This window comes from Pseudochaenichthys georgianus, chromosome 22 (assembly GCF_902827115.2).
Source record: "Pseudochaenichthys georgianus chromosome 22, fPseGeo1.2, whole genome shotgun sequence".
Taxonomy (NCBI): Eukaryota; Metazoa; Chordata; class Actinopteri; order Perciformes; family Channichthyidae; genus Pseudochaenichthys; species Pseudochaenichthys georgianus.
Window position 1 is genome coordinate 6735850 of NC_047524.1, and position 27501 is coordinate 6763350.

General features: G+C 39.8%; 1 protein-coding gene across 4 annotated transcripts; it reads right to left on the minus strand.

Annotated features, from left to right (window-relative positions):
- Positions 1–599: 599 nt before the first annotated feature.
- Positions 600–27265, minus strand: letm1 (leucine zipper-EF-hand containing transmembrane protein 1). 4 transcript variants are annotated; one of them, XM_034111249.2, is made up of 16 exons: positions 26919–27265; positions 21256–21313; positions 20175–20667; positions 16583–16726; positions 15699–15836; positions 13964–14167; positions 13673–13792; positions 13351–13482; positions 12850–13008; positions 11523–11612; positions 11165–11197; positions 10086–10220; positions 9052–9245; positions 8300–8332; positions 7204–7342; positions 600–5313 (listed from the first exon to the last, which is right to left on the minus strand). In XM_034111249.2, the coding sequence occupies exons 1-16, from the start codon at positions 27001–27003 to the stop codon at positions 5164–5166; spliced, it is 2307 nt and encodes a 768-aa protein (XP_033967140.1). In that variant the 5' UTR covers positions 27004–27265; the 3' UTR covers positions 600–5163. The 4 variants fall into 4 exon arrangements, with proteins under 4 accessions (XP_033967140.1, XP_033967142.1, XP_033967141.1 ...); XM_034111251.2 differs by lacking the exon at positions 11165–11197; XM_034111250.2 differs by lacking the exon at positions 8300–8332.
- Between the last annotated feature and the right edge of the window lie 236 nt (positions 27266–27501).

Here is a 27501-nt window from a genome sequence, read left to right on the forward strand (position 1 = left end):
GTGTGCCCCGATGGAAGGCTGACGGGCAGGTAGGCCATCCGATTGGTTGTACTTTTTACAGTATTACGGCTTCTACAGATGAATTTTTTATGGATTTTTTTGTCAAAGCACTTAAGATATTCATTGCTATCGGGATGTTAAGAGCATTCCACGGAATATAACAAAAAGTGTATCTCGAGCCGGTTTCTGAAACGTACCTACCCCACCTTTAATTCAAAGAAAATGATTAAATATTCAACAGAAACCTGCAAGAAGAAAGCATGTCAGCCTGGCCAATGATGGCGTTTTACAGGACGTTCAGTGTGCATAAGGACTTAAAAACAAGATCTGTAATGGCCTCGATGCGTCTGTGTACTTTACTTTAATCTGTTAACATTCAGACTTTAACATTTTAGCCGGGTTGAGCTCCAGCGGTGGAGTACGGAGGCTTTGTGGGGAGAGGCAGTGATGTGAAGATTGAGGGTTTGGGATAACAAAACACACAACATGTCTGCATGGAGAGCTGAAGAGATGACACACACACACAACCTAAAATGGCTGGGTGGAAATGAGAAAAAGCATGAGTGATGGGAAAACGAAATCAAACAAAAAAGAGAATCCAGGATCATCCATAATTTATTCAACATGTATGATTCATTTTTAAAAGTCTCTGTACATTGACACTTGATCTGTGTTTAAAAATAAATGAAGCTTTTCGTACATTTGAGGGTCAAGTTAGTCAAACTAAATTCTGATATCAGGTCATGTTGTCAAAGAACATGTCCACATTATGGAGGAAGAAGAAAAAAAAACATTGCAAAATTTGATTAGATAAATAAATAATAACATGACAATTATCTCAAAACTAAACCTCCAGCAGGCTTCGTCTTTATACTGCATGATTTCACTGCACCTTTCAAACCGAGTTGAGATGTTACCTGATTTCTTTCTCTGATGTTAGACTATTAAAACGTAAAAGATCAACACTGGATTCCTACATTTCTTTTTTAGAATTAAATTTGATTATTGTTTGGGATTAATATCATGTCAACTAAAAGTGTCTAGCCAACACGGGGCTTTTACAAATTTGAAATTAATTATTTACTGTGTGTTCAGACAGAAGGCAAAGAGCATTTTATTTTCGGCGCTTGGAAATGTTAAAAAAAATTCGTCTTTCCATTTCCACACATGCAAACAAATCTTGAATATATATGTATTTTCTACATTTGAAACTGGTAGAAAAGTGAGGAATATATGCTTAGCCTTCTGCCTGAACACACCTGAACTCGTGATAAAAGATGGTGGATGTGCTATTAATTAAAAAGTTTTCTACACCTGATTATTTTCTTAGTTTCCAGACCAGGATATGAACCTGATAGTTGCTCCAGTTAGACTCTGACTCCGCCTCATCATGTTTCCCTGACTTTAAAAAACTCTCCTGATCCTGGTTTCAGTCTCTAGCTGCCTTTCCCCCCTACTTCCACCCAAAGATAAATCTCATATCTCATATATTTTTAACGATCCTACAAAAGGGTAGCTTCCTTGAAAAAGTGAATTCTTAAAAATATATAGTTCCATACAATAATCACCAACTAGTGCATCACCTCCCAAAAATCAGACTATCAAAAACCACACATTTTTGGTTATAGCAGCCTTTTCTCTTACCGACTCTAAATTACATATTACAATCAAACACACCTCTGCCTCAAAAAGGAAGAAAGGGAAATACAAGGTTATGTACATGAAGCATCAATGACTTATTGCTTTAAGTATTTGTTCTTCTAGCATACAACTCCTCAAACTCTACAGGAATCTTTAAGGACGGTTTTTATATCGTAGATCGCGACAAAGTAGCTCACATAGCCTGAGTCCAAACAGTTCACACACACACCTGCAGTATCAAAAACAAATAGTGTATTTATTTACACATCGGAAATACTTAGCAGAGGACAGTCAGAGACCGCAAGCTCAAATCTGCTGTTTTTTCTTCCAATGAGTCTAAAATGTCAAATAAAAGTCACCAAAAGAGAAAAAACAAGACTCCTGCATACTAGACTTTGTTTCCAATGAAAAACTACTTATTTAAGCTCGCTGTCAAAATGCCTCTGCTGCCGACTTTTCTGAAACATAGTGCAACACTGCTTTCAGCGGTGAGCTTTGAACGCTGCTCCGCTCCACACACAATCACAAACCACCATGCACGCGAGGTTGTAAATAACAATCTAAGTTTTGTAAATATAGGCAAACTTTTTTAAATGTTGACTGTCATGTAGCATTCTGCTTTCATATCATGGTTCCTTTATGTTGTTCTTTATAAAAAATGTAATTGTTTTCTCCAGAATTTCATGAATGCATTTTTAGGTTCGTCAGGTTTTCATGTTTTGTTATCATATCCCGCTAGCATGTCCGAAATATAATGTCAAAAGGACCAGTGTATGAAGTTATTTTATAGGTCTTTAGTAGCACAATATTTGCGAGAATATACAATTGTGTGATGATATCTGCAACCATCTTACGTGTAAGAATTAGCACATTTTCATTTTCTGCTTCTATATTGAATATCCTATAGTTTTGTAAAATGTTTGGGCTTTGTTACACAAAAGAATTACCTTGAAGATGCGAAGAATTTAGAACTGAAATGGTTGGTTAATTTGTTTATCGACAGAAAATAACAGATCACTTGTTTTTAATAATTTCGCTCACTAAACATGCCAAACACTTTTGAGTTTAGGTTGATGATTGTAAATACAAATGATTGAGGTTTTCGACTGTTGGTTGGACAAAAACCAGGGTGCTGACAGATCACTTTTTACAGATTAAATGATTAACAGATGAATACATTTAGTTTTCCTGGAGCGCTCTGCATCAACACACATACCATTTCAATCCTCTCCAGACCTTGATGCCCTGGTATACATCACTATCACCCATATACCCCCGGTCCTTTGGCCCCTCGGCGCCGAGAAACAGTGGCAGTGCTGCTAACGTACACACACTCCTCCGACCCGACCACAAATATCCCTGTCTGCGTAATAGAGACGTTGTCACAGCGTTCCTGCGACGTGTTTACACCGACGGCTGATTTATGCGGCGCAGAGCATGCCATGTCCCGCAGGATCGTCTCTAACATAAACACAACCCTCCAGAGGAGCTGGCTGTGGCCCATGTATGGGGCGAGTGTTTACCCATCAGCACCCATCAGAGTGACTGCAGCGCTGGGTCTGAGCCGGGACAGAGCACCACGAGCTCTAAATCACGCACACGTATGACAGCGGATTCCGGGAACCGATTAAATGAAGCACTATCTCAAGCACCACTTTGTCTTCTGACGTTTACACCTGAGCTCCTCTCTGGTTAACGTGGAGGAAAAAGTGTTTGTTCCACCACAGAGTACCCAACACTAAATCTTCCCTTTACTGTGGGATCACACTGGAGCCACGAGATGAGCTGATTGAGAGATACCTCCATTTTGAAAATATAGTACTTGTGTAAGACATCAATTCGGCAAAAAATGAATGATGGCTGTGTCCAAGTTCTAAATGATAAGAATTTGCTAATTTTTCCTGTTTTATTTTTACCAATTGAATCCAAACCCCGATTATGGGTGTTGGGCAGACTAAAAATCATCATTTTAAACCGTCATCTTGTCCATTGTTTGACATGTTATAGATTAACGTTTAAACAAAGCGCATCAAATAAATAAATATTAATTGCAGCACTTGTTTAAATGTGTGACTTGATTATTATCTGAAATGATTGCGTCGTACACATCCACACACATTCATGGCTGCAGTGCTAAATAACTCTGTGTGCCTCTAACCACCTTCAACTACATCAAAACGTCTTTCAGCCCAAATTACATCAAGTAAATCCTCTGTGAAGACTATCTACTGTATAGTACTCAAACAATATATAGCCATTTGTGATCCATAATATCTCTGTCAAGCAAAGGTCACTTAGTATTCAAGCTATGGAGGTCAGGATTACGAGTTATCACACTACTCATGTGCGTAAGATGAACTAGTTGCAGATAAACTACTTCCACCTTCAGAGCAGACAACCTCCAAACGACTGGAAAATACTTTCCGAGACAGAAACCAGAAAAAAACCAAACAAATAAACACTTTTCTACTCTACACAACTGACTGGTATTTCAATTGTTTGGCTGTTTTTGTGTCGAGACACGCACTATCCTTACTGCGGAGGAATATAAGTCAGTCTTTGTTTATCTGTTGGTTTTAGGAATCAAAAAGCTATGATTAAATGTGCCATTGTGCAATTTTGGCATATATCAGAGATCTATTGAAAATACACAAGAATGACTATGAAGAGCTAAAATGAGACAAAATATTAAGTACAAAATGAAAAGAAAATCCAGTACAGTAGTTTTTAATATTGATGCTAACTTTAGTCATTAACATCCAACACATGAATCCTCCATGTACTTATGATTGACTGGGAATGATGAACGTAAAGCTAGGATTTTTTTATTTTTTTATTATTATTATTAGATTAAATAATTAGCATTATTTTAATCTCACACATGATTTCATGTTTTTTTTGGATTTTCTGTGTGTGAGTATATATTTGTTAGCAGCCACCGTACTACACTAAAGCAAGCAAAAAGCTACCCTGTGTACCGTTCAGAAAGAAATAACAAAAGGTTACAATATGATGAATAAACAAAATCAAAAGAGGAAAATAAATAAATGATGGTAATGAAGATGACTGAGAAGGGTCCAGAAATGATCTCTGAGATGATGACAGAAAGGAAAAGGCAAGATGGTTCACCTCAAACTTTAAACAATATTTCTCCCTAATATATATTTTTCCAAACATAATCTTTAAACAACTTCCTCTTTTGCCATCTCTCATGCTGGAATATTAACCATTGTGTTCCCTCTCTCAATAACTCATTGATATATAAGTTACATACAATCAACACATATTACATGATTAGTACAGAAACGTTTAACATTATCAAGTTAGATTTTGTGCGTTTTTAAAGGCAATTTACCTTCTTTTATGATTTTTATGTTATTTTCAGGACATTTTGAGAAGGCAACGGTTACCTCTCTTAATGGTCGTCCACATCGATCTGCTGTGAAGAGTTTTCTGTGACCGGGAGCCAGTCAGTGGTCTCTTTTTTATATGTATATATCGCTATGTGTCTTTATTGAAAAGTTAGTTATTGAAAGTGGCTGCCTCCTTCTCAGCCTTCTCTTTGGCCTTCTCCTTCTCTATCAGCTTCTCCTCCTTCTGCAGCATCACCATGATGTCCGCCACCTGAGAGGTGGAGATGTCGATGTCCTCCTTGTCGATCAGCTCCACCACCTGGGATAATGCAGGACAAAAGAGCAAATGTTTCAAAGCAAATTAAAAACCTATCTTTTTAATATGGCTTATCATAGTATCATTGTCCATGTTTTACTGTATGTTTTCTGTTTTGCTTTTATTTTACATTTTTAAATTATTTTCTTTTAACCTATTTTCATTTCAGCTTTTTACATTGCATTGCATTTAGCTGACACTTTTATCCAAAGCGACTTACAATAAGTGCATTCGACCAATAAGATACAAACTTGAAGAAAACAGAATCATATAAGTACATCAGGTTTCATAGAGCAATAACATTTCAAGTGCTACTCAACTGGCTTTAGATAAGCCAGCCCTTTATTAGTATACAAGTGCTTTGTTAATAGTTCTATCGCTTGAAGTGGAGTCGAAAGAGATGAGTTTTCAGTCTGCGCCGGAAGGTGTGTAAGCTATCTGCTGTCCTGATGTCAATGGGGAGCTCATTCCACCATTTGAGTCACGGCCCGTCCACACAGCGGCGTGCGTTGAAAGCTTCACCATTCACTTTGAATGGGGTGACGTCACTTTTCGCCAAACTGCATTGTGGGAAGCGACGCGGAGCTTTGCTGGTGTGGCTCGCTGCAAAAGTTGAGCAATGTTCAACTTTTGAAGCCTCGGCAGAAGCGTCAGCCAATCGAATCATATGCCAGTACAAGCCCTAGCCAATCAAACCGCTGCTTGTGAGTCAGGGGCGGGAGATTCATGTGATTGGTTGTTGGTCGAGTTTCAGACACGCCCGCCGGCAAGCGACAATGCACGCCGCTGTGTGGACGGGCCGTCAGGATAGCAAACCCAGGTGTTTTTGCGGATGGGAACTTGGGTCCCTCTCGCAGTGCGGGTGCAGCGAGCCGTTTGGCTGATGCAGAGCGGAGTTACTGGAAGCCAGTGAAGGGAGCGGAGGAGCGGTGCGGTGTGCGAACATTTAGGAAGGTTGAAGACCAGACGAGCCGCTGCATTCTGGATGAGCTTTAATTCAAGGGGATTTCATTAGGATCACTGTAGATGTTTTATCTTGTTCTGTACTTAATATTATTTTAATATTGTTGTTGTGTTTTCTGTAAAGCACTTTGGGCTGCTTTGTGCATGAAAGGTGCTATACAAATAAAGTGTATTATTATTATTATTTGAGCCGTTAATACTTTGCTTTATATCTCAAGTATTTCTAAATAACATAATAATGGGATTACAGAAAAACTAAAGGCTAGATTGTAATGAAGCTAGGTGGAGGTGTGTCACGTGTTCCAGGAAACATTCCATTCCAATCGAACAGGGGAGGACACACTCATTATTTTTCTAGTTTTGTTAATATTGAGAGATAGAGAATTAGTCCTTGGCAGAGGTCTGTGGCGATGTGTAACTGAAAGTATTTTAACATAACATGTCACTATAGATATTACAATATAGTGACAAATTCAATCCCACACAGCATCCTGTTGCCTGATGTATTGTTTTCTGTTGTTTTATAATATTTTCTATATACCACGGTGTTACCAGGAAATTCATTTTATATATACGTAAGTGTTGTGTCTTCGGTGAAACAAATGAGATTAGTGCTCTAAGTATTTCTACATCAAATAAAAAACTCATAGCTAAATAGTAAAAAAAAAAAAAAGAAAACCTGCAGAAACTACCAGCGGAACTATTTATCAAAATCAAAGTGTTTTAAAAGGTAAAAAGTTTTAAAGGGCATTCAAAATACAATCATTTATATGCTTGATAGGATAAAGCCTCTCTCTTCCATAACAACCCCTTCTTTAGTACTTTTCCTATTAAAAAACTAACTTTAAAATAACTTTCTGTGATAATTAAAGAAACTACAAAATGAACCACAAATCGGGGCCATATTTCTCAGTTGTCTCGTGAACGTACCTTGATGACGTCGTCGATGTCGATCTTCCCGTCCTTGTTGTCGTCGAGCGACTCGGCGATGCTCTGCAGCTTGTGCTCAGGAATGTTCTGGATCTGTCGCATGACGCTGATCAGCTCGTCGATGCTGATGAGGTTCTCCCTGAAGGAGTAGAACACACTGCATATAGGAAACGGTATGTAACCAATTGTGAGGAAAATGTGGCGGAGAAGTCTGAGGACAACATGCCCCAATAGAGGTTCCCGAATCACACCAATTACGCTGATTTCAAGCTTCGTCGATAGTGAACATTACTGTGGAAGCTGCCTCAAAGTTAATCCATGCTCAAAATGCTATTAAGAATGGTTTAAAGTATTAAATATTATTATTTAGTTTAAAGCGGAATTAATTAGCATTTTACTATTTTTATATTTTAACATCAAATGATTTTCTTATGGGAAATATAATTTTTTCATTACAGTTTTCTAAGCGCTATATTTATTAATAACTTTTTAATATATAAAACAGAGATATTAAACATATTGCATTGTTATAAATCAAAGGCCCTACACAGCCTCAAAGATGGTTTCAATAAAGTTGCCGAGTAGACCTGATCAGATTGATTGATTTTGAAATTTTACTTTTTAAAACTAAAAGGAGAGCCCCTAAAGTCTAAACAAATATTCATATGATAAAAACAATGCATTGTCAAGACCTTAAAGGCTCCAACATGTCCAAAAACACTGATAGGAGTTATTTTACTAATGATACTTTAAGTACATTTTACTTATGTACTTTTACTCAAATACGCCCACTACTGATTGTCAGTAAATCCCTGACAAAAACTACACAAATACATTTTGAGTTTTTCTAAATTCAAATCAAGCACTTTAAGTTAGATCTTAGCATTACATCTAGTTTCATGCATCAAGAAACAATAACTGTTTATTAAAGTGGATACACAGCAACCAATGGGGTGCACTTTGGTGTATGGAGCACAAAGGGAAGCTGGTTGATCGTTTAGAGCGAAATGTCTGCAGCTTACCGTTAAATGATGCGAGGTTAGCGTTTAGCAGTTTAGCAAGCAAGCAAATGGCAATGTACCACAGTGCAGCTTACCTTCGGGCATCCCTATGTCTAATAAAGAATAATCTGTAAAGTTTCAATAAATTAGGATTCGGTTTTGTAATTGTGAATGTATGGTTAGCATGATAACTGACAGCATATGCTTCTGTTCAGGAAGACATGTTGTTCCTTGTATTATCTCCACCACCATTTGAAAACGTAATCATGATGAAGATGACGATAATAAAGAGGATGATGGTGATAAGATAATGATGATAGTTTCAATGTAAAAGTCCATAATAAAAACGTATTACTGCTAAAAAAAAAGAGACATATAACATATACACTATAAAATCAAAGATAACTGAGAAAAAAGTGTATTAATTCATGAGATAAAATAATTAGTATTCCTACTTACTTGCCGTCCTGTTGCACCAAAACACACTAAAACACCAAATGTGAATTAATTTACTGTTAAAATAGTTTCCGACAAAGAACCTTTTCCTCCTGATTGAGTAACATTTGATAAAAACTACAGAGACCAACTGTTTTAGAAAAATACTGCACCTTTTTTAGAAATAAATTATATATTTGTGAGCTGATTATCGAGGTTGTATTGAGGGATATTTTTGTTTTGATTTTTTTAAGGGCTATATTGACAATCTAAAAAAATGTGAATATCGTCAGCCCTTTACTTTGAAAAATATACTACAAAATGGACGTTCAGACCAATATTGGAACCCTTTTCTATTCTGAACCCCCTCAGACAGCAGCGGTGTAGGTTCAAATAAGATTTCCGCTCTTACCCGACAGGTGGGGTTGTTCCACTCTCCATCTGTCCGTCCAGGATGACCTTGTCCTTCTCCAGCTCTCCGATGATCTTACCGATGCGACCGATCATTCGGTTCACTCTCTTCGACAGACGCTGGCTCGCCTTCGACTCCAACAGAGCTTTCTCTTGTCCGGTCTTAGAGAGCTCCTTCTTTATCTCTTCCAGATCCTAAAAAAACACATGCGAATACACAATAGACATACAACAAAAAGACACAAGTGAAAGTCAATTATTTTTGGTATTTCTCTGAATTAAGAAATCAATTGGTCTACTGTTTAGAAAAAAGGAAGAAATCAAGGAGAAAGTTTCCCACCTGTTCCTAGTGATACGAGTAGCAATTATTATACAAATGACAAGGTGTTGGTTCAAAGATGATAAGCTACTATATGGGGGGATCTTGCAAGTGAAATATATGGAATGGAAAAAATGAGTATTAGAAATGATGTTAATAGAGTGCCGCAGTGTGACACGCATTTAAGAGACGGATCACGTTTTGTTCAGTTGGATAATATCCACATGTCTACCCTACTTTTATCATTTTTGCATCATAAATATATCGATTAGATTAGAAGCAGGGTAGACATGTGGAAATGATCCTACTGAACAAAACGTGATCCGTCTCTTAAATGCGTGTCAACCACAGACCTTATTCCAGCTATTTTCTAAAATCCTATGGAGAGATTGCATTGCTTTTGTGTCGAAGGAACCCATGCGCAGCTTACTTCCGGGTTTCAGGACGCGTCATTGTGCACTCTATATCTTTGATGAAGGATTTGAAAAACCCCTTTATGTGAAACTTAACCTTTGTATGAGGATTAATGATATTTCTGTTTATTTTTCTTCTATTTTTCCTTTTCATATGTTGATTGTAATGTAATGTATAATAGTTTTAATGTATATCATTTTGATGCAACGATTACATTTCACCAAATACAAAGAAAAACAAACGATTTGGATTCGGTTGATGGAACATTTTCTCTGCGATAACTACAAGTCAAAGAGCGGCACCTCGTTGTATTCCTGGACGTCGTCCTTCAGGTCTTCGAGCTCCTCCTTCTCCAGAGTCAGCAGCCTCTTCTGGCCCTTCAGCTTACAGCATGCGTCACTCAACATGTCGATCTCCTCTTTGGTGATCTCCTCACCCTGAAACACAAACAAAGGATTTTAGAAATGGGCTCCTAACTGTCAGAAATGATCGGTCCCAGTTGTGAAATCATAGACAACTTTTAGTTACTGAAGGATAAACATGTCATCTTAAAGTCGTATTTTCCCTCCAAAGTGGATACAAAGTAGGTCCAACATGTCATATAACCGGTAACACATTTGCCTTTCATATAAAACCACATAAAAGACTAATCCAAACACACCAAATGGGTAAAGAGGGAAGCTTTAGGGGACACTGGGATACTCCCCTTAACCCAAAAAGCCATTACCACATGATGGAGAGAACTGTGGAGCTACACAAGACGTTAGGGAGAGGGGAAAGGTTCAACACGGGTCAGTGATACTGCCTGGAAGGAGCCACAAGCAAAAGTGAAGGAGAAGTCCTTATATTGAAGATGTGGGTCAAACAGAATTTGCAAATCAGCATTTAGCATTCTTAGCGCCAGATGTTTGGTATTTTTATATAATAATTCAGGGAATATTGGTTCATTTTGTCCATGGCTGCCATGGTTTGTGCACACTAGAAAGTATTCTCTGTTTAGGCTTCAAATGGAAAAAATATCAAAATCTAGTCAAACAATATTTTGAGTCAGTCTGTGATTGGTCAGCCCATTTTGCTTTAATCTGCTTTCTATCTCAGCAGAGCTAAATATGAGCATTTCTGGTTTACCCTCACTTTACTGATGTCGTATATTTATCTCATAACGTGTTATTTCCAGTCATTTGGATTATGTTCTTACTCATACTGAACGTGAGGTAACATTGCAGGCTGAAATCGTTTTGGAAAATGCCAGAATTGTTTGCAAAAACTGTTAAACCCACATCTGGGTCCGCTTAGAAAGAGACCAGAGACTGTGAGTGCAGGGATAAACTGGTATAGATGTGAGGAAGGGCACTTGGGAGGAGACATCATTAAACCTAACCTGGTAGCGCAGGAATGTCTGCCACTGTTCGTACTGTGTGGTACAGAAGACGCCGGTGAGAGAGTGGCAACAGGTCAGAGACAAATAACATACAGTCTGCGTAATAATCAGTAAATAACAAACAGAAACTGGGTCCTCACAAATGATACATTCATTCATTTAAATGCAAATACAAATACAATATTGTGAAATATCTGAGATGCTAAGCACAGTTTCAGAGTTTGTTTTCTTTAAAATGGTACATAGAAACCAAGAAATCTCCATGGCCGAATCTCATCTTAGTGCAATCAAATTGAAAGCCTACAAGCCGTTCAATTTTTTTTACAGATCTCACAGACGGTATGTTGGGAGACATTACCTTGACTGGTTCTATGACCGGCGCCGTGTCCCTCAGTGTCTCGGCCTTGTCAGCTTGAACCGGCTCCGCCTCCATCTCCAACTCAACCTCCTGTAGGACAGTGATGGCGTAAATTATTATTACAGATAAAATAATAAAAGTCGAAGATGTCCGTCTTATAATCTGTCGGATAACATACACATGGCTCCTCGTGAATGTAGCTAACGTTTTCACACTTCATTAGCTGGCATGGGGACAGGTGTATAAGGCTGGGTATCGTTCCAAAATAACAATAACTAAGTAATGACCAATAAGATTATAAAGTGTAGTAGCCCACGTCATATTCTTTCAGATTTCTGTACTTTGTTATCCATGTGTATCCATCTTCTGACCTGTGTTTATTTACATGCCTATTCATTTGATTGTACACTGTATCTGCCACCTAGACTCACCGTTTTGTGTATGTGTAATGTTTGTTATATTTGAAAACTTCAATACAAATATTGTTTTAAAAAAAACAACTAAGTAATGACCAAACCGTGTAAGAAAAACCTCTCAATTTCCAAAACTTGGCACTGAAAGCTTTGATTTTATTATTACCTCACCATCCATTTTATAAGTGAAGTTTTATGTATTTTAAAAAGGTCCCATGTCATGCTTTCTCCCGTTATTACCCGTCCCCTTGTGTGTTATGAAGGTTTTTCTGCATGTAAACGGTCTGCAGAGTCACAAACCCTCAAAGTACACTCTGTAGCGAGTACAACTCTAACACAGAAAACACCTGTCTCTGCTGCCCCAGAACGCCTCGTTGGAGATTTTCCTTTTTCCATTTTTTGTTTTTTCACACACACACACACTTTTCTCAGGGTGTGTGAGTGTGAGTGTGAGTGTGTGTGTGTGTGTGTGTGTGTGTGTGTGTGTGTGTGTGTGTGTGTGTGTGTGTGTGTGTGTGCTCAGGCTGAGTTCCGCGGTGTCTCGCAGACCCCACGTAGCAACCAGGAAACGACACCAGTAACCCAGCTCACACTGTCCGCTCCTCGAGCCTCAAAGGGCGGAGCAGCGAGCCCCGCAACGTCCCGCCAACACGGCACCCAGACCCCACGCAGCATTCTCATCTGTTTGTCATTACTGGTGTCATTTCCTGGTTGCTAACTAACGCCATTGTAACACATACACACTGATGTTCCGCTGTAACGGTGGTGGACTGATCAGAACAGAGTGGGCGAGCTGACCAATCAGAGCACACTGGGCTCACAGGGGGGGGGGGGAGTTACTTAAAAAAAACATTTTAAGTAACTCAATTATTTTCTTGGAAAATCGAGAGAAAAGATGATGAATTAGTGGTTACCCTGGCAGCCTTCTCCGCAGCGTCGGCCAGCCTCTCGTTCTTGCGGTCATTGTTGTCCTGGCGTATGGCCGCCTCCTCCTGCAGCCTCGTCTCCAGCTTCGCCTTATTGTCCACTTTGGAGCGCTCCATCTCTGCCATCATCGACTGGGCCTCCTTAGTCTGGAGAGGACAGTGTAGGATAGAGTTGAACAGTTAAACAAAAGAAGGGTCGGATCAGGGTAATCTACGTTTTCCATTTTTCCCAAATGTCCTCAGATGTAAGTTCCTGAAGTCTCAGAGAAGGTTATTCTTTCCATTACAAACATTTATTTTTGTATATATTTTTTAAACCACAAGCCAAACCTAAGATGCCTTTGGTGCAGCTGAGAATATTAACAGCTGTTTTACTACCGACTGATTTTGCAAGCCAATAATTCTCAGTATATAATATGAACAGTATCAATGCCCTTTTCCAGGATGTGGATTTTGCTATGGCAAACAAGACTAAGCATATGAACGTACCACCACTTCGGGCAGCGTCTGCAGGGTGGTCTTCAGCTGGTCGGCGGGGGACAGGGTGTCGGGGAGGAACATGGCTCGGGACAGCAGCAGCAGGGAGGTGGGGATCTGCTGCTTCAGATGCAGCTCCAACCACTACAGGAGCCAAATGTAACAGTGAGTGAGAACAGACCATTTAACAGATACTTAAACTCATATTCGTATTGTTTGAGTCCAAAAAGAATCTGTGAGGGAATGAATAGAAGTAGATGAGCAGAGAATAGAATAAGGTTTCATATGTTCCCCTGCATATAAAATCTCCTTGATCTCTTTTTGCTGATGTTACCTGGACGAGTTGCTCTCTCAGTCGTTCCTCTGTGACTCCCAGAGATCTCATCCCTCTGACGCGACAGGCTGTCTGCACCTCGTTCACGGTCAGACTCTCCACCCCTTCTTCTGCTATCAGCTGGAGAAACACAGATCACACAGACATTACAATCATCAACTGTCTTCTTAAAATATGTAACTACAGAAGTGCTCTACCTATAACATCTGACCAATTTCTGATTTCCCTTTTTGATAGAGTTTAAAAGTTTGAACGTACAAAGTGGAAACAAGTTGATTTTGAGTTTCATACCTTGTCATCGGCACGGATGGCCCTGAGCTTCATGATGAGCTGGAAGCGCAGGAAGTTGTTGGTCCCGATGGACTGGAGCTCCAGGAGCCGGCAGAGAGCCACCAGCTGAGGCCGGGTCAGGTTGTCCAGAGTCAGCTCGTCCTCGAACAGTTTGGAGAATTTGATGATCTGCTCATTACTGGGTCGCTCCCCGGAGTTCCGTATCTACAGACATGATAACGTTTATAAAGTTATATAGTGAAGTATATAGTTCTGGGCGAGGGAAGTCTGAGAGCTAAGGCAGGTCAGATTCTTCAGGCCAATTTATAGCCGTTTTTAAAAAAGAAATCATGAAGTGAGAATACAACAGATATGAACTGTTCCTATGTTATCGAAGCTTCACCTATAATTGTGTAGCATAAAGACTAGAAACTAGAAAGATAACTGCAATAATAACCTTATTTTAAACGTTTTACTTACTAGAGTGCAACACACATACATGGAAAACTTCCATTGTTTCCATTTTGTAAATTGTGTAACTAATTTTTTACGATATTTCTTTTACTTTAAAGGTGGGGTAGGTAAGTTTGAGAAACCGGCTCGAGATACACTTTTTGTTATATTCCATGGAATGCTCTTAACATCCGATAGCAATGAATATCTTAAGTGCTTTGACAAAAAATCCATAAAAAAACGTCATCTGTGGAAGCCGTAGTACTGTAAAAAGCACGACCAATCATCTGAGCCGGCCCGGCTAAAATAACTGGATGGCCTACCTGCCTGTCAGCCTTCCATCTGTGCACAAACTTATCTCGTGCCCTCATTGGTCATGTGCACGTTCGTGTGTGTTGGAGGAGGGGCTCTGTAAGGAAGTAGCAGATTTCTTCCGGCTGTGTATTTTCAAATTCTAGCGCACTCGAGCCGGTTTCTCCAAAATTACCTACCCCACCTTTAATGCTTTTTTATGCATGTAACATTATGTAACATTAAGCCGTCTTTGGCTCTTTTTCTGCTGTAACGGCCCGTCTACACTACAGCGTCGACAGCGTCGAAAGCTGCAATCTGCCCATTCACTTTCAATGGGGTGACGTCACGTAGCCTCGCTTTTTCGCCGAACTGAATTGTGGGTAGCAGAGCGGTCCGTCTCAGGCGACAGAAGTTGAACAATGTTCAACTTCTGACGCCGGAGACGCCGGAGTAGCCAGCGCCAGCCAATCAAATCCCGTTTCCCAAAATCTGACAGCTGAAGCCGTAGCCAATCAAACCGCGTCTAAGCTGGGAGAGATATCCCGCCGTTCATTTCTATATTTCAAAAAAAGTCGGAGGAGAAACTAACTATCGCCGTAGCAAATCACCCGGTTTTGTATGACCAGACCCTCTTCACCTACCGGGATACAAACCGGAGGAACCAGGCATGGAGGGAGGTGGCAGAGACAGTGGGTGAAACTGGTAGGTTTTCGCCTGTTTGGAGAGTTTATATATATATTGCTCCCATACAATCCCCGGGGTTTTTTGCTTTGTATGTCGGGGGCGGGAGATTCATGTGATTGGTTGTTGGCCGTGTTGCTTGAATAAAATCCCCAAGCTCCAGACACGCCCAGCTCCAAGCTATTTTTGAAGCTGTAGTGTGGACGCTCCGTAACAACGTACATTTCCCCTCGGTGGGACTAATAAAGGTATTCTGATTCTGACCACCAGATGGCGGTACTGAGTCTGCTTTTACTAATGTTCTGCCTCAGTAAACACTGACACCAACCTTCTGGAAGAATGTGGAGAACTCCTCCGTCACGTTGCCCTGGTCCGCTTTGTTTCTCAGAGCGATCTCCTCGATGGTGTCCTGCAAGAACTTGGCCATCTCCAGTTTGACTCTCAGCTCCGTTTTTAACCTCTCCTCCTGAAAAACAAATTCAATGTGCTATCAAATCAAACTCCCCATTCTTCAAAAAACTATAATGTAAGACATTTTGTTGAACATGGTGTTGCCAAAATTGTTATATGATAGAGTGCCATAAAATGAAAGAAATATCTTTAAGCTCTTGTCAGTAATAGTCTTGCAAGTATTGTTTTACATTATACGGGAAGTAAATCTGTCAGAAGGAATTGCTAATTTATCAACCATTTATAGAACAATAATACCAGGGGGAAAAAGGTTCTCCAATAGTTGTGCATTTTGGTTGAGAAACAAAAGAAATATGATAAATATATTGGTATTTAGAATTTGTAAAAACATGGAAACAGGAAATGTACATTGCCTTATTCTAAGCATTGCCAAATGTGAACTATATAGAAAAGTAGGTGATGGATCCTGTGCTGTGGATCAGACTGCAATTAGGATTAACCTCTGTTGGGATGAGTAAACACAAGCAGCCAGATTACCTCATCACATCCTGGGTGAAGGTTCAGGATTCAAACGAAGGAGGATTGTTTTTAAATCATTCAAATGTCAACGTGTTCTCAATGGACTGCCATATTAAAACAAATCCATCGCAAAACAATGACATGACACTCCATAGCTGATGATTTGATTATAACAAGTATTGTTAGTTGCGGTCTTTGATGCTACTGTGTCTCAGCCATAATTGGAATACAATGGAGATCTGAAACACATACAGATGTATTCTAAATGAAATTCGTGATTACCTTCTTTGACTTTGTCTCGAAGGTGGACGGCAGCATGTTGGGGAAGAGTTTCAGAGCTACAGGAAGCAGGAACTCCATGAAGGGGACGATGATGAACACCAGGAAGGGCACCAGCCTGAAGACGTCGGCACATGTTCTGAGGAACTGGCGAGAAAACATTGGAAAAACTCATTATTTTCATATTTACACTGCAGTATGGCTTTTATTCATGTATTCTACACCTGTTGTGTTTATTTTATTATCTTTGCTTTTTAATGCCTGTTTTTAAATGCCATTGTATAATGGATTTCTGCTGTATTTCTACTTAAATGTTTATTTTATTTTGTAAAGCACTGTGAATTGCCGTGTGCACAAATACACTTGCCTTGAATTTACATTTAGGAAATGAGGACATTTGGAAACTATTTAAAATGAGACTGGTTTCAAATATTCAAATGCTTATTATCATACACACCACAGCTACAACTTTGTTGGCAATTAAATATTAAGGCAACCTCCAATGAAAAGAAAGAAAGAAATACAAATAAATGCAATCAAACAGTGAGTAAACTGACAGGAATAGTTCAAATGTATTCATATAAATTAGAATAAGATAAAATACCATGTCGAATTAAATAGTGTAGAGTAGAAACAAATACTGTACTGTACAATTTGACTATGTGGATATATGGAATAAACAGGTGTGTGTGTACTGTGTGGTATTCACAAACTGATGTGCACTTGTATTCACATTATATTTACAATGTAAACCAGTGTCTGCTTGTGTTGTGTTGGTTTTCATTGATAAATATTGCTTTTCATTGAAGCACCATTCATTCCCAGCAGACCTCCAGCAGGGGGCAGCAGTGAGGGGACAGGCTAAATATGTGAAAATGTTTTTTCTTCCTTTGTCTCCTGGTACAATCACCCTGCTCAATCCCTCTAGTTTCTACACTCAGCACTTTTTTATCCCCCATACATCCCCAGGGCAACAGAAACCTCCTAATTCAATGCTGCGTCATTTGCTATAGACCAAAGTGAACATTCTGCCTCACAAGGCTCAGGAACTGTCCCCTTGTGAGGACACATTTGTGAAGCACAACCCTGAACAATCCTCAGAGTATAGAAGTACCAGGCTAACGCTAGTCTACTTTATTGTTCTGATGTCCAACTGTGGCTTACTGACCGTCCAGAGACGCAATCCCAACCAACCATCTAGAGAAAAGGGAGTAGAGAAGGCCAAAACACAAGTCCCTTTTTCTCCTCCTGCATGTCAGCGGACCAGTAGGGTGAAGGGTTTAGGCCGGCCTGAGTGAAAAGGCCTTTGTCTGCTTGCCCATTGACATGTATATCATCTCCCAGAGTTCCACATCAAAAGGAGGGAGCAGGGGGGGTAACAGATTAAAATAGGAGAAGCCTTAAATGGAATATGAAAGGAGGAGATTAAGTAGGCGATGGCGCTGCAGGTTAGATGAATGGGGTGGAGATGGACTTCGGGAAATGTGCTCCGAGGGAGTCCGCTGCATTTGAAAAGGTGCAGATGGGGGAGGTTTAATGGGGGAGGGGGGGGGGGGGGGGGGAACTGTTGTTATCTGCAGCAAAGAGTCACTGTAAAAGGGACCAGGCGTATTTCAGCTCCGCTTTGTGCTGTTGCACCATCGCTTTGCAAAGCACGAGGGGTCCCATATCTTTGTGTCGGTATAACTTGTGAAACTGCTTTGTAAACACGCCTCTGCAGCCATGTCTGGAAGTAAAACACCTGTACGTTCCTGTATATTCTCCCGCTATGAACTTATTATAGCAAGTATTTCATTATTATCCTTGTAAAGAAAGGCTCTCTTCAGGCTTTTTAGTAAAGTGTGATTTTCATGGCGGGATACACTCACCAGCCCAACTGTTAATACTTTGCTGTACATTTTCGAATGTTCAAGAAAAGTTTTTATCAGTCAAACATTATTTTAAAGTGATATATCTAGTTAAACAGCATTAGCAGCAGAGGCCTTTTAAAGAGCAGCCGCACTCACAACTTGCCAAGTGGGTCCACTAAGTCTGTAGCATCCCGTCTTATGAAAGTAGTGTCACCTGATCTGACCTGTTCATCTTGCCTGAAATAGCACCCGCACCTGCATCAGAGTACTGCAGTAACACTGGGATCAATACAGACAACTTCCCTGACTGCAGGCCGATTCAAAACAAGAGGCAGGCCGCGGCAAAAAGCACTTTAACAACATTTCATCAAATAGCGGTTTTCCTTTTAAGCAAATATGTACTACTGTTTACTTCAAGGAATGCTGTTTGGAGATCATCAACCGCCGAAACAATGCTTGGAAACTTTGGCTAATGTACCCTTTGTGTGAGGCTAAAGTTAAATGAGTTTTATTTTCAAAGATAAAACCTCTTCCTAAAGAGCTTTAACCACACAGCACAATCTGCTGAGCGCCTGGTTAGTAAACACTCACACTGTAGCCAATTTCTTGAATCCCATTAGGTTTGAGAAGCTATGGATTAAACCGTACAGAACAAGATGTCTGGGCTGTCGGATTTAAACGTGCTCAGTCACCTCTGGTCTTTAATCTCATGCTGCTAATCCACTCGGTAAACTCTGACTGGAAAAAAAAAAAGCTTCACTGGAAACAATGGCTGATTGATTCATACTTTGTTTCTGTTCAAATATCTGACAAAATTCATTTACTTACCAGACGTGGTCACATGTTACCAGCAATGTATGTTTGCTAAGCCCTGCCTGGTATGCTTTTTTACTTCTGTCAAGCTTTCCTTGTACCACACAGCACATAATGCTGTTTACAATTGCAACCATCCTTGATTCAACACAGGGGTAAAGCAGGTTTCTAAACTTCTAGCCAGCATCTAGCAATTTGCAGACTAATATGTCAACAGGTTTTGGCAGCTCTAGCTAGCTAGCTGTTTCAGCTAAAGTTAGCCACATGAAATGTTTGAAAGAGACATGTTTTGTGGTCGTTTTAATGTTTTCCAGCTGACTCATTGGAAAAAGAGAATCATGTTGGAGACTCAAACATATCCACTTGATGACATACATGATACAATCTTAAAAAAAATAAGGCTAAAGCTGCATCCTTCAAGCAAAAAGACACCATACATCCATACATGCTGTGCTGAGCCAAGTTGCTAAGCTTGGATAACTGTAATGCTCTTCAAGGGAGGGGTTTACCAGTTAATACTGCATCAAGACTGTAAGGAAGGAAGATATATGGTGTTAAAATACACCTACTGTACCTCATACTTTAGGGCTGCTCCGACTGTAGCCAACTGTGGTCGTAACTTTTACCTTTACGATTACCTACATTCTGATTCTGACCTTTTAGCAAAAAATAACTACACTTTAATGCATTTATTTTTGGAACGTCAGCTTTCAGTACAAGCAACCGAATAAAGAATAACTGAAAACCCAATACTCCAGTAGAGCCGTTTACAAGCCAAATGTGGAACAATGTAAATAGGTGTATGAATGTGAGGGTCGCATTACTAAAAAAGCATGTCCCTTTAAATAAACGCATTTAATGAAAGCATCATTCTAACAGATATGTCTTCCAGAGGAACCTTTCATACAGGATATTTCCCCTGCAGGCCTCACCTGTCTCCTCTCTCGGCGGGACAGCGGGTGTCCGTTCAGCACCTGCCACAGCATGCGCCCAGCGATGGTGGTGTCGATCCACAGCAGCCTGAAGCCGTGGTAGTAGTGTTTGACTTCGTCTACAATCCACTGTCGGACGGACCTCCTCACGCGCTCTGAATCCTGCATGGGGCTGTACACCGGCCCGCCTTCCTCCATCGTCTTTTTCTTGTCCTTTAATATACGCAGGGACTTCTCCACCTTGGAGTCGTCCCATCGCCTCCTCGAGGTGTGAATCCACCTCACACCTCGGATGTCCTGCGGTCGGGCTAACGTCCACTGGGGCCCTGTTGTGATGGCGGGGTACGCTGAAGAGGAGGCCCCCAACATAAAAGCACAGTGGAGGCGCTGGGAGTCCGGGCTCTGGCTGGGGCCCACATACCCATCTGACAGGAGGAGGGAATGGTCAGAGGGAGAGGCCTGGGCCAAACTGCCCAGCCGGAGCCCATCAAGTCTAAGAATACACCAAGATAAAGAGCATTAGAACAAAGACATTCTAAATCTTAAAGAATTATGAGACCAAATTTATTAGAATAAAATATCAGTCAGTTTAAAAAAAAACAACTCTAAATAATAGCCTATTTGAACAACATTTTCAAAATGAATAGGAATTAAAGTTTTTCACAACATGAACATATTATGAATATTTTGATGATTTCTAAATTCTGGTAAACACTTCTTGTGAAATTGGCCTAGTTTGCAATCTTTTAAAATGAGGTTCGGAAAAGTACAGTAAAGGTATACCAGACTAAATAAGCAAAAAACTTACACTTTGAAGTGTATGATTTAAGATTTAACATGGGTCACTTATCTGCAAGAATTTTAACCAGGCTTGAACAGGGGCTTTTTTTTTATTACATAATAGCAAAATCCAAGAAACCGCAAAAGCTTTAAAGTCCTTTGAAACTGAGTGCAAATCTCAAAATGTAATATTATACCGCACGGAAGACCTTTTAAATTATTTGGTTTCAAATTAGGCCAATATAAGCTTCTCTCTAATGTGTGCGGGACATATAGACACTGTAGCATTTCATTGGCTTACTTATGACTGGAGAGTCTGAGCGCTGTGCAGTTGAAACGGGCACCATCTTGTACTTTCCCTGAAAGGAGGAGAAAAGCAACATGAGCAGCTGTCTCCTGAAAATCAGTCATTAGGCAGAGAGGGACATGAAAACATACATAATAGAGGAAACTGAGGGACTTCAGCAGCTATATTCAGGTTTCAACCGGTCTGATACTTTAATGCTACATTTTCTCTGACCCAGTCATGACTTGAGCAAAACCCCAAAGCAGCGCTTGTAACTGGTTATGCAATAACGTCATATAACGTGAAGTCCCTCCTGATGCCTTTAGTGATAGTGTAGCTAAGAATGTATAACTACAGTCTGCTGCTATACATTCAAGCTTTACTAATTGTCGCAGTAGAATTGTACTTCTGTACTGCAATATTGAGGTACTTTTTAGTACCTCAATATTGCATATAATGATCCTATGGAATATGATGCCATGCTATAAACTATCCAACAGATACAAGGAGTTAACATTTGCATAACGTAATACATCTACAGACAAAAACACAACGTACACATTAATGCATTAGTAATATTAATTGATATTAATAAATATCTTTATTTTACTTTATGTATCTGCAAATACCTCTTCCACACAAATGAGGTGCTACATTCTTCTGTTATTGTCTTTACACAGATCTGTCTTGGAGACCACCCTGACCCTGGGAGGCCAACAGGGCTCTCAAACCCCTGAGGCCCCCTTCAGTGTGATGTACATGCAGAGAGGAGGCGGAGTAGTGAGACCCTTTCAACCAATCAGGTCAGAGCACATGGGCTAACCACGCCCTCCCTCCTGCGCTCACATGGCCCAGTGCAGTGGATCCAGGGAGGCCTGGTTGAACATGTCAGGAGTTTACTGGAACAGTGTCACCTTTGTGGCTGAGCGGCCGCCTCATGTGGTAAAGAAAGAAAAGGCTAGAAATACAGTAGATTAGCTAACCCTGTAGCAGGTCAAGCAGTATAACCTCAGTCCTCTGGGTTTGATCCTCTTGGGGGTCTTACAGTTTTAGTTTTGCTTTCACATTTAGTCAAAGATATTTCACTTTTCACTTTCACTTTGTAATTCTGGTTGCACAACTATCATAAATCAAAATGGATACACTTTAGAGCTACAAGAAAATATGTTTATTTTAAGAGGTGTACAGATGTATGGCACTAGGTAATACCACTATACTAGCTGTGTTCCTGCTAGTTGATGTGTTGCTTTAACACATTGACAACCGTTAGGAGGACCTTATATCTTAAAAAAGGAGTACTTAAAGGTGGGGTAGGTCATTTTGGAGAAACCAGCTCGAGTGCGCTAGAATTGGAAAATACACAGCCGGAAAAAATGTGCCACTTCCTTACAGAGCCCCTTCTCCAACACACAGGAACGCGCACATGACCAATGAGGGCACGAGATAAGTTTGTGCACAGATGGAAGGCTGACAGGCAGGTAGGCCATCCAGTTACTTTAGCCAGGCCGGCTCAAATGATTGGTCGTGCTTTTTACAGTACTACGGCTTCCACAGATGACATTTTGTTATGGATTTTTTGTCAAAGCACTTCAGATATTCATTGCTAGTGTATCTCAAGCCGGTTTCTCAAACTTACCTACCCCACCTTTAATATTCCATGGGGGCAATACTAAACCTTGTGTGAATTTTAAAATAGGGTTAGGGTTGTTTTTTTTTTTATTCAACCAATTATCATGGATTGTCAGCATATAACATAAAATAAAAGCACTAGTGTATAGAACACCCTTTATTGTTAGGCTCTTGCTTCAGTCAATGAAAATTCTCCCTAAAATGCCTTTAATGGAAACAATTATAGAAACCCCAGAAGGAGCAACAACAACGTGAGATGCGGAGAAATGACAATTCTGGAGACTTATTTCAAAAAGTTAACTTCACTTATGCAATTGAATTCTCTGTTTCTCTGGCAATCATTCATGTCTTACTGTGTAGACACAAACTTGCAGAATAAAGAAGAGATTATGACACAAACTTTAACCATATTCTAGTAAAGTAAAACTGAAAATGATTCTAGTGTTTTGTCTCTATTGACCACAGAAAATCAAATCAGAATAAACTTCTTTAGCATGGGAGCAACATTTGATTTCAAATCAAAGCACTACTATCTTATTTATTTATCTGCACACCTCAGATGTAATATTTCTACAGAAGATAGGGCTGTGCAATTAATCGTATTTTTATCGCAATTAGGATTTTGGCTTGCAACGATTATGAAAACAACATAATCGAAATAAAACGATTATATTTTTATTTCTTTTTTTAAATGTAAAAAATATTTTTTTATTGGTTTTTTAGTTGAATTATTCTTAAGGTTCAGGGTAATCAACTGTTAAAAACATACCGTTCACGTTTTTTTTCAATAAATGGATGTTTTCAAAGTAAATGGTTAATCGTTTTTAATAATCGTGATATCAATTATTGACCCAAACAATCGAGATTATGATTTTTGCCATAATCGAGCAGCCATAACAGAAGGGTATTCTGTATTAATTGGTGTTGGGTAGGATTATGATACCAATGGTCTTCGGTTTTGACCCCTTTTTGTTTTTAAACAGGGTCTAGCCTTGAAAGGTCATGACCCATTCATGCCCTGCTACGCCTGCTTGGCGTTGCATGCGATCGCTGCTTGATGTTTGACCCGCAGCCTGAAGCTGTGAGTCTGTTTTGTGTTAAATCACTTGCTCATGTGTTTGTGTGCACCCTGGAGCCAGCTCAACTCACAAGTTGATACTTTGGTTCTCAGCCATTTCAACAAATATAATGATGTGTTGCACAAAAACGATCCATACAGGGTCTTTTAACATCTTAGATTGGATCTTATGCAATTCATAGGATTGCTGGTAGGTCCATAATAATTTCTTTAACTGGACATCTCCCACCAAAGATGATTCCTTGCATTGCATTTTGTGTACACACACACACACACACACACACACACACACACACACACACACACACACACACACACACACACACACACACACACACACACACACACACACACACACACACACACACACACACACACACACACACACACACACACACACACACACACACACACACACACACACACACACACACACACACAGACACACACACACACACACACACACACACACACACACACACACACACACACACACACACACACACACACACACACACACACACACACACACACACTTTCAAGCAGAAATGCTACATGTGTGTAAACAGGGCTTTTAACAAGCATAGAATAAATTAATACAAATATATACACTGTTTCATATTGTAGCAGATGGCACCTTGAAACAATAACTAATAGGACACTTACAACAGTGCATGTTTACCATCACTTTATTGCAACGAAAACCTTATCGTTTCTCCTGTAGTTTATTTACACTGTGTTAGATAATGCCATTACCTTTACTACTTCTGACCTTGCAACCTTAGTTTGATGACTGCTTCAAATCCAATCTGCAAAAACTGCAAGCTGGTTCAAGAGTGAATGTAGCCCATTGGTCACTATTATTATGGAACTAAATGCTGGTTATTATTAGGGCAAAAATCATAATCTCGATTGTTTGGGTCAATAATTGATATCACGATTATTAAAAACGATTATCCATTTACTTTGAAAACATCCATTTATTGAAAAAAAAATATGTGAACAGTATGTTTTTAACAGCTGCTTACCCTGAACTGTAAGTATAATTCAACTAAAAAATCAATCAAATAAATAATTTTTAAAATAAATTAAAATAAGATAAATAATCGTTTTATTTCGATAATGTTGTTTTCATAATCATTGCAAGCCAAAATCGTAATTGCGATTAAATGATGAATTGAGCAGCCCTAGTTATTATTATTGTACCAGAATATAGTAATGTCCTCCACCACACTAGCTGCATGTAATTAAGCTCTCCTGTCAGTGGAAGAGACGTAAAGAAAGGGGAAACTACGCTCAGCCTGTCTCAGGCGGAGTTAGGAGAGGCACTGCCCTTTCCACCACAAGCACCACAATTCGTCTGAGACTCTGGGCCCAAAGCCAAGTGCTCAGCCTCAGTCAGGCCAGTGCAGACAGACAAATTCCCTTTATGACCTACTCATCTATTTATAAGCAAAGCTTTAACTAAGAGACATGCAATCACACTACTCGAGCTTTGACCTCTAATATCTTCTTCCTGACAACTGTGATACACGTTACACATTGTATTTAACACAAAGGGTGCAGGGGAATATACGACCTTAATATCCATGCCGGTTATACAACGGCTAACATGCAAACCGTATCAAATTATTTGTGATAGGAAATTACTGAGTTGGTCTGCAGCCACATTTACTTTGACCACAGCCCAGTTTAAGATCGTACAAAAAAAAACACATATTGCCAAACAGTATATTGTGACCCTGTCATTTTCTTGGATTACACTGTAAAGGTAGCACAAAGATACCTGTGAAGTGTTTGTGTCCTCCTGCCCAGGGACTGCAGGTATAAAGTAGCTAGAAGCCAAATCTGGTACAAAGCATCCTTTCTCTTTGTATGAGATTCTTTTATTGTGCATATGTGCATAGAATAACACCCCTAAAAATCTAACCCATGATATCTTATTGCATAATTCAAATGGCGAGACATATTCTGTGTATTCAAATAAATAAGTCACATGTTTGAAAATGCACAACATCCTCACAGGGCTCTGCATTTGCTTCATCCAACCTTCTTGTGGCTCAACATTTCCCATGCTAGTCCAAACATAAACAATATTAATACAACCTAGATAAACTGTGCTACAGGGGCACAAAAAATAGTGTCATTCGTTTTATATCCAACAAAAACATCTTGCTTTGATATTCGGGTATCTTGTGAATGCTGATTTTAAAGGGGGACCTGCCTGCACTGACAACAAGCATCCTCACAGGCTGCAGTGAAGAGGAGGGGGCGCTCTGCAGCAATAACAGACGCCAGGTTGTCCTCAGATAACCTGCATCCCAAATCATGTTTTGCTCCTTATTGATCAGAATGGGTGCAAGCTGCAGAGCCTCGAGAACTGAAAAACCTAAACCTTATGCAATATAACCTTTATGCAAAGTAGAAACCATAATAAATAACAGGCGGTTTAAAATATGATGCTGGGTTATCACCTTCAGACATCCACCATCTTCCCAAAAGCACAAACATGGCCAACCCAAGGCTCCTGCATACAGGACTGATCATGCTACTTGTTAATGGCTTTATTTCGTCGCTATAGTCATAATAAACAGGTTTCTTGTGGATGCTGGATAAACAGACAGGATCCTGTCTGATTAACCAGCTTTTGATAAAAGCGTCTAACAAGTAACATGTAATCCTCCCTGACATAACACGGAGCATCCTCACAGACTGCAGTAGAAAGAGAGGGGCGCTCAACAGCTAAAGCAGGGTTGTTCTCATATAACCTGAATCCGCCATCATGTTTTGACTCCTTATATCAGAAAAGGTGCGGTTCAGAGTCAGGCGACAATTTGATAACACAAAAGCTTTACGTGCAATAGAGCCTTTAAGCAGAATAGTAACGGATGTAGCTTTAGCTCGCCTCCATTCCAGTATACACTTAGTAACTTACAAAGCAGTATAACAAATGATCATAATCAAGTCTTACCTTTACTTTTCCTGAATTCGTTCTTCAACGACCTGGATGTTTTCATTAAAGGTGCCCGGGACCTCGTCAACAGGATTAACGCCATGCGGAGGCTTTCTGTTTGAACTCCTTTAAACAGTTACAGTAAATTAAGAGCTAGTTAGCCTGCTAGCTAGCCAGTGCGTAGTCAATACGAAATAAACCGCTAACTTTGTCACATAAAGAAATAACACCCCAAAAAATACTTGTTTGTTTTAACAAGCTACTACGTATGTATAACTGTACACCGGAAAATTTCGGTCCATGTCATGCCCTTCCCTTCTACGCAGATGACAGCTAACCGAACCCGGCTCCCGACTGACGTCAAACTGGGGTTATTGTTAAACTGCTTGAGGTTATGAAAGACTTCCGGTTTGTTTATAAAAATAAAAGCATGTGTTTCCGTGTTGGACGGGCTTTCCAGGGCAAATGTGTCAAGGGCCTCTTGGCCTGACCTGAACCTACAACATGTTACTAAAACAGACATGTAACAACCACAAGGAGACTCAAAATGGTCACAACAAAACAACAGAAATAAGAAGCTGCAAAAAACACAATGGGGAAA

What these genes read in the sequence shown, in the direction of transcription:
- letm1 (XM_034111249.2), bottom strand. Translation starts at nt 27,003, where the DNA reads ATGGCGTTAATCCTGTTGACGAGGTCCCGGGCACCTTTAATGAAAACA. An exon ending in CGAATTCAGGAAAAGTAAAG is followed by an intron (nt 21,314 to 26,918) that starts GTAAGACTTGAT and finishes TCCTCCTTTCAG; the next exon opens with GGAAAGTACAAGATGGTGCC. An exon ending in CGGTCATAGAACCAGTCAAG is followed by an intron (nt 11,198 to 11,522) that starts GTAATGTCTCCC and finishes TGTACCACACAG; the next exon opens with TACGAACAGTGGCAGACATT.